Here is an 8,188-nt window from a genome sequence, read left to right on the forward strand (position 1 = left end):
GTAATATAAAAATAAATGGGATATGATCTGCGATGCTGTATGCCAGCATACTTTATGCTGGCAATAGGCGATGTAGGTCATTACCTCATGTATTTTCTAAAAACAATGAAATTTATTAAATACATGCATCTAAATCATGATTATATATTCCTGTGTTTAGTACTTTTTATTTATATGTACTTATAGCTATTCTTCATATATATCTTAGATTTGTAGCAATTTTCTTTTAAAATAAGAAAATACAATGATCTTGTACCTCAGGGCATGTCTGCCTAATTCTATTACATGTATATTATATATAATAAAGTATGTTTAAAATAGATTTGGGTTCCTTTTAGATATTTCTATGATATGTCTATGTAAAGAAATATCTTGAATCATTTTCATTAACACCTAATCCCTTAGGGGTTCTAGTTAGAATAGCTCCTCAGTACCCTTTGTTTGTAGTAAGAGGCGAATAATTGGCGCGGTCCTTCGGATGAGACCACAAAAACCGAGGTACCGTGTCACAGCAGGTGTGGCACGAGAAAGATCCCTCCTTGTTCAAAGGCAATTTAAGCGCCGAGCATAGGCCTAAATTTTGCAGCCCTTCACCGGCAGTGGTGACGTCTCCATATAAGTGAAATATTCTCAAGAGGGGCGTTAAACAAGATACAATCAATCAATATCTGATTTACATCTATAGGATATAGATGAAGTCTCGGGCCTCATACTGTATGGGGTGTATATGAAGTTAGGGGCCTCATGCTAAGTACTGTATAGTCTATAGATTAAGTCACGCACCTCATAAGATGTAAATCTTGATGTCACGAGCTCCATAGTTATAGGGTGTTTATGAAGTCATGAGCATCATACTTCGTAGGATGTAGATGAAGTCTGTTCGTTATCTTCACCTTACATTCAATATGATGTAGATGAAGTCTGTTCGTTATCTTCACCTTACATTCAATATGATGTAGATGAAGTCTGTTCGTTATCTTCACCTTACATTCAATATGATGTAGATGAAGTATGTTCGTTATCTTCACCTTACATTCAATATGATGTAGATGAAGTCTGTTCGTTATCTTCACCTTACATTCAGTATGATGTAGATGAAGTCTGTTCGTTATCTTCACCTTACATTCAGTATGATGTAGATGAAGTCTGTTCGTTATCTTCACCTTACATTCAGTATGATGTAGATTAAGTCTGTTCGTTATCTTCACCTTACATTCAGTATGATGTAGATGAAGTCGCGGGCGTCGTACTTAGTAAACGGTGAAAATGACGTCGAGAGCCTAATACTAAGTTTTCTATAGGGTACAAATGAACTCACGGACCTCATACCTACATGTTGTACTGTATATAGAGTAGATGAAGTGATGGACTTCTTAACATGTTAATCTAAAGGATGTAAAGGAAGTCACAGGCTTCATACTTCGCACTGTATAGGGTGTAGATGAAGTCACAGACTTCATACTTAGTACTGTATAGCGTTTAGAGAAAGTCACATGCTTCATACTTAGTACTGTATAGAGTGTAGATGAAGTCACGGGCCTCATACTTATATTGATGTGTTGAGTGTAGATGAAGTCACGGGCCTCAAACATAGTACTGTATAGAGTGTAGATGAAGTCACAGAAACCAACCATTAAAAGTTTGTTGTTTTGTTTTTATCAATTAAATGTTGCATACTTGTTTGGTTAATATTTCTTAATATGTCCCCAAGAACGCAATACAGTCAGTACCTATTCTCCTTCAAAGGGAGATTACTCTTGAACAACATGTTTCAGGTCTTCCGCATTTCTGATGTCGTTTTCTTGCCTTTGCTCTCGAACTTTAAACACTTTCCATACAATTTCTATAATGTTAAGGTATGGGCTCTCTCTCTGTGTTTGTAGGGGGGGGGGGGGTAGTGTTTCTATAACATGTTTTGTTTCCATTCATTCGATCTAAATGAAACATGACACAGTGCATTATCCTCTTCAAAAACGCAAGCGCAACGATTTGCAACAAACCAAAGACATTCGTTCAAAACTTCAATATGAAAGGCGAAGATAACAATCAGTGATAAATCTCACAACTCCTGTAAGCAATACAAAATAGAGTTGGGCAAACAAGGACCCCTGGGTATACCAGAGATGGGATCAGGTGCCTAGGAGGAGTAAGCATCCCCTGTCGACCGGTCACACCCGCCATGAGCCCTATATCTTGATCAGGTAAACGGAGTTATCCGTAGTCAAAATCAGTGTACCAAGAACGGCCTAACAATTCTCATGAAACACTTCTCTGTTCATATTCCCATCAACAGCTTTCAAGGTTCTTACTCCATGACAAGATACAGCCCCAAAACATGACGGAGGCTCTACATGTCTCTCTGTCACCACGCAAACCAAGGCACTTGGGTCTAAATCTCTCGTCTGCTTTCCTCCATACGTATTCCTTATTATTTCCCAGCACAATCTTTGTTTTATCACTAGATATGATGAATGGCCTCTGATTACCACTGTCCATTGTATTCTTTGTGGGCAAAAACGGCTTCTTTTGAGAAACTTGTTTTCTTTGAAATCAAACGTTTATATCTGTCAATCGTCTTATTATGGTCTTACACGATGGATTGATAAAATATTGTTTAACATCCCTTTCAAGAATATTTCACTCGTATGGAGACGTCACCATTGCCGGTGAAGGGCTGCAAAATTTAGGCCTATACTCGGTGCTTATGACCTTTGAGCAGGGAGAGATCTTTATCGTGCCACACCTGCTGTGACACGGGACCTCAGTATTTGCGGTCTCATCCGAAGCACCACCTCATTTAGTCGCCTCTTACGACAAGCAAAGGGTACTTAGGACCTAGTCTAACCCGGATCCCCACGGGATCCTATACGAAACATCACATTCAGTTCTAGTAGTAAATCTGGTCGTTAACACCTTGTAGGTGCCTTCTATTCTTTTTTATGCTCCGCAAGAGATACCGGTCATGTTATTCGAGTTTTGTGTTTATTATTAATTATTATTTGTTATAACAAATTATCAATTTGTTATTTCAAGTTACTAAATTCCTATTTAAAATCGTTAATTTAGCAAGAGTCCCACATGCTGTATTGGTAATCTGAGCATTAGTTAAAAGTATCACTACTGCAAAAGGCTATGAAATCGATACTATTTTTCCTGGTTGCATATCTAAGCTACATATAATGTAAATTCTATTCATATGATATTTAGCTTTAGCAGATTAGCTCAGACTCGGGCGATCTTTAAGGTCCATGAACCTCTTGTTTTGCTTTATTGCCACTTTAGTTAATATTGTGAATTATTGTAACTTATAAAGCCTTCTAGTACATGATGCTAGATCTGATATTGAGCAAATAACTTTCAGTTAGCAGGAAACCCATTTTGAAAATATATGCATGTTATTGATTGAAAAGTTTTTGTACCGATAGTATTTCACATTCTTTCTTTAAAAATATTGCTTAATAATTACACCCCCCCCCTTCCCAGAAAGGGGACATACTGTTTTAGTGTGAATTCTTCTTCCGCTCCTCATACTAAGTTTGTCCAGGCCATAGCTATCTTTTGACGTAGACCTTTGGTATGTGGAGATTATGAAAAGAAAATTCACGATTGCATGTTTATTATGATCTCTTGTAGTAAATACGGCATTAATAATCTGTTAAATTTGTTATAAAAAATTAATATTTTGTTATAACAAATTCATATTTTGTTATAACAAATTAATATTTTGTTATAACAAATTAGTAATTTATAACAAACTAATAAAAGATACTTCCGCGGCCCTTATATGCTTCCGTACCTACATGTTTGTCAATGCAGTGTAGTCAAACGGCTTCCGTGACCTAGGCTACAGCAGGTGTGGCACGATATATATATATATATATATATATATATATATATATATATATAAAGATATATGAAAAACTCTCATATGTTTATTTGACCGTGTTTGTCTCAAATTATCGGGTCCTCACGTTTTAGATAACGTTAAACCTACACAAATTATGATAACACATCTTTTGTATCTCGGCATATACACGATTTTCAAGGGAAATCAAAACTAAGAATAACCTCCAATGTTAGGCAACATCCGGTATAGCCTTACCTCTTTGTAAATCATTACCGCTATGATATAAATTCGATGCAGATAAGGGTATATACCGATTGAATATTACGAAATATGCATTAAAGGGACTGATTCAAGATTTTCTCCAAAATTTTGTTTTTCACTTTTAATGACCAAAATCTACTGTAAGGTGAAGATAACGTACAGTGATCAATCTCATAACTCCTATAAGCAATACAAAATAGATAATTGTGCAAACACGGACCCCTGGACACACCAGAGGTGGGATCAGGTGCCTAGGAGGAGTAAGCATCCCCTGTTGACCGGTCACACCCGCCGCGAGCCCTATATCCTGATCAGGTAAACGGAGTTATCCACAGTTAAAATCAGTGTGCCAAGAACGGCTTAACAATCGGTATGAAACACGTCAGACAGCATTTGACCCAATGCGATATTGTTTTGACGAACTAGATCGTTATAACGACCATAGAATTTGGGAAATGCTGACTTCAATCGAGACTGTTGAAACCCCTGTACTATCAACTTGTTTGTCAGTAGTTTACCTCGATTTAAAAACTGACTATACGCAGAACAAGCTCTTGCATATCGAATCAGTTGAGATATATAAACACCATATGCAGGTGATAATGGAATATTGCTACATAAAAATGGGAAGTTGACGATGGAGAAGCTGAAATTATCCCGTTTGTCATACTGTTGAGTTGTCAGTTTGCCGTTAATGTCTACTTTCAATAAAATATCTAAGTATGAAACAGAAGTGGACGACTCTATGGTGTCCTTTATTTCGAGCTCACGGGGATATATCAAATCGACATATGAATGAAAGCTATTATTGTTAATTGTCACTGCGTTGCAGCTAACCACACAATCAAACTCAGTTGTATGTTTCCAAGTTTATTGAGGAATGTGGTGAAAAGCTACAAGATACAAACAAACAAACATGTACATAAAATCAACTGATACTAGACAATGAATTCTACATACATGCATCAAATTTACATTTAAAACAATATTGCCAACTATTTGACTTAACAAACATCTGAATTCCAAGCAAACACATGTAGGATACTTGTAATGTTGAATTAATAGTAAGGAGATCACATATAGTAAACTACACACATGTACCAATGTGAAATTATACACCGTGAACTAGAATCTTCTATTTATAGAAACGAGTTGACATACACAACCTAACTGCACAAAAAAGCGAATGACACATACTACAAAATCATTATACAAATTCAAATAAATCATTTATAAATGCTTACAGTGTGCTCTCGGCCGGATAATGGACAATCATGGAAAAACTGTTGCTGCAAATGAGCGCGGCATCCTGCGCCAGCATGGATAGTAATTGTACTAAATAAACCAAAACCGTAAACCCGCAAATATCAGGCTACATATTAAACAAGTCGTACTTCAACCAATTCGTGAACACAACACTCCCCGTCTTATATCATAGATATAACTAATAACTTATTTACAATGACAATTTGTAGTCTAACTATAATGAAACTGACTCACAACACAGACAATCATTGGTCTAACAGAAGAATCATCTCCAAAATGGGTCGAGTATAAGTTGTCACCTTTCCATCCTTGGCGACACGAATGACAGATTTACGAACCATTTTGTCATTGCTCTCAATTGGGCGCTCCACTATCCCCATTGGCCTCAGATTCCTATGAACATTTTTCTCACGTAACAGGACAACATCCCCTGTCTTCAGATTCTGCTTACTTGTACACCATTTATGTCTCTTCTGTAAACTGTCCAAGTAGGTGGTGCGCCACTTTTTCCAAAACATGTCGGATAACACCTGTACATGCTTCCAACTTGCAGAGTACATATCCTTGATGCTCAAATGGTCTGAAAATGTTCCAATTTCCCCCTGCTTCTGGGTCAGTAAAATGTTTGGGCTCAATACCATAGGAGATGATGGGTCCGCATCAAGTGCTGTTATTGGACGAGAATTGAGGATGGTGCATACCTCGGCCATAAGTGTAACCAACACCTCGTGTGTAAGTTCTTTAGGTACTTCTTGCAGTAACATCGAGTCTAGGATCCTCCGAGCACTTCCTATAGCCCGCTCCCAAACACCTCCCATATGTGATGCATGGGGGGCATTAAACAACCATGTTGCTCTGTTGTTCTTAAGGTAGGTCTGAACTTCATTATCTTCAACGTTAATTGCATTCACATGAAGGTCATTCACAGCTCCAATGAAATTAGTGCCCTTATCTGATCGGATGAGCTTCACTGGTCCACGCAATGCTACAAAGCGTCGTAGGGCATTAATGAAACATGAGCTGGACATGTCCTCTATCACTTCAATGTGGACTGCACGTGTAGTTAAACAAGTAAATAGGACAGCCCATCTCTTGCTCTGAGCAGACCCACCACGTGTCTTCCTGGTAAGTACTGGCCATGGGCCAAATACATCAAGTCCCACAGACGAAAAGGGGGGTCCTGGGGTGAGCCGATCCACCGGAAGATCTGCCATCTTCTGTTCCTGGGGCCTTCTACGCAGTTTCCGACAAACAACACATGCGTAAATGATGGAAGAAATAAGTCTCTTTCCTCCAAGGATCCAGAAGCCATGAGAACGTACGGCACCTTCAGTGATTGTTCTACCCTGGTGGAAACCCTTTGTTATGGAAGAAACGTACAAGTAGAGTTGCCACATGTCCCCTAGGAACTATAACTGGATTAAGTGATGCAAGTCCAGTACTCTTCAGGTTGTTCAGATGGCCTCCAATCCTCAGCAAGCCTACATTATCAATGTATGGGGATAGGTGCTGAATACGACTGTCCTTAGGTAGGTCACATTTCCCCTTGATTGCTTCAAGTTCACCCCTAAAAGCCTGAGCTTGTACACATCTAAGGATGAAGTCTTCAGTGTCTTTGAGTGCAGATTCACATTTAGTCTTGTTACACAAGTGCCAACTAGTGCAATCAATCGAACCTCTGTAGGAGGCAGACACATGGCGGAGAATAGACAATGCAGACACAAGACTGTCCCATGTTGAGAATTTTGTGAAACGATCCTCAATAGGAGTTGGGTTGCTTAATAGATCTGCCTTAAAGGCACTCACTTCTGGTCGAATATCCTTGTCATCATCAGGGTTGATGAGTGGATAGTCCACATCTGGTTCACATTCCGCTAGGTCCCCTAAACATAACTGCACTGGTCCAACGAGCCAAGTATCCAAAGAATTCCCTACGTCAGAAACTGATCCCCTAGTTGCTGCATCTGCTGGATTCAGGTGAGTGGGTACATACCTCCACTGGCTAGGGGTTGATACGGCATGAATACAAGCAATTCTATTGCTCACATACGTGTAAAAACGTCTGGTTCTGTTCCTGATGTATCCCAGTACGACCTTGCTATCTGTGAAATATCTAATAGAGGACGTCGGGATATTAAGATGGTCTGAGACAAACTCTCCTATCTCTGTTGCCAATACAGCTCCACATAGTTCCAGACGAGGAATAATATGTCCTGCCAGAGGAGCGAGTTTTGACTTCCCCATGATATAGCCAATGTGGTGCTTGACCTTCAGGTAAGCTGCTGCTGCAATCGCTGCTTCAGATGCATCAGAGAATATCAGCACTTGTGGGTCAGGTGCTATGCTCAGCGATTGTGGAACAAACATTCGGGGAATCTGTAGACTGCTTAACTGGTCCAGTGACCTACTCCAACTCTCCCATCGCTCTCGGTACTCTTCTGGTAAGGGATCATCCCAGCTTGAACTTATCGTACACATCTCACGAAGAATCATCTTTCCACAGATTGTCAGTGGAGACAGAAAACCAATGGGGTCAAAGATACTGTTGACCCTGGAGAGGATTCCACGGCGAGTGAAAGAGACGCCCCCATCTGGCTTCTGGAAGATGAAACAGTCAGATCTCAGATTCCAGGCCAATCCAAGGCTGTGCTGAACCAAATCATCATCTTCACCAATCGAAAAATCCTGTACATCCTTTCCCAAGTCAGCTGCAGGGAATGCATCTACCACATCTTGTACGTTTGACACAATCTTGTGTAACCGAATTTTACCCTCATCATTCAGTACCTTCTGAGTACGCCTCATCAAATCAAT

At 39.3% G+C, this 8,188-nt stretch overlaps 1 protein-coding gene across 1 annotated transcript; it reads right to left on the reverse strand.

The window, feature by feature from the left end:
- Positions 1–5,619: 5,619 nt before the first annotated feature.
- Positions 5,620–6,588, reverse strand: LOC125647152 (uncharacterized). The gene has a single exon (XM_048873837.2). The coding sequence runs from the start codon at positions 6,586–6,588 to the stop codon at positions 5,620–5,622; it is 969 nt and encodes a 322-aa protein (XP_048729794.2).
- Between the last annotated feature and the right edge of the window lie 1,600 nt (positions 6,589–8,188).

The sequence above is a fragment of the Ostrea edulis genome, chromosome 9, assembly GCF_947568905.1.
Source record: "Ostrea edulis chromosome 9, xbOstEdul1.1, whole genome shotgun sequence".
Lineage (NCBI taxonomy): Eukaryota > Metazoa > Mollusca > Bivalvia > Ostreida > Ostreidae > Ostrea > Ostrea edulis.

Coding starts and splice junctions, on each gene's coding strand:
- LOC125647152 (XM_048873837.2), bottom strand. CDS start 6,588: ATGGCAGATCTTCCGGTGGATCGGCTCACCCCAGGACCCCCCTTTTCG.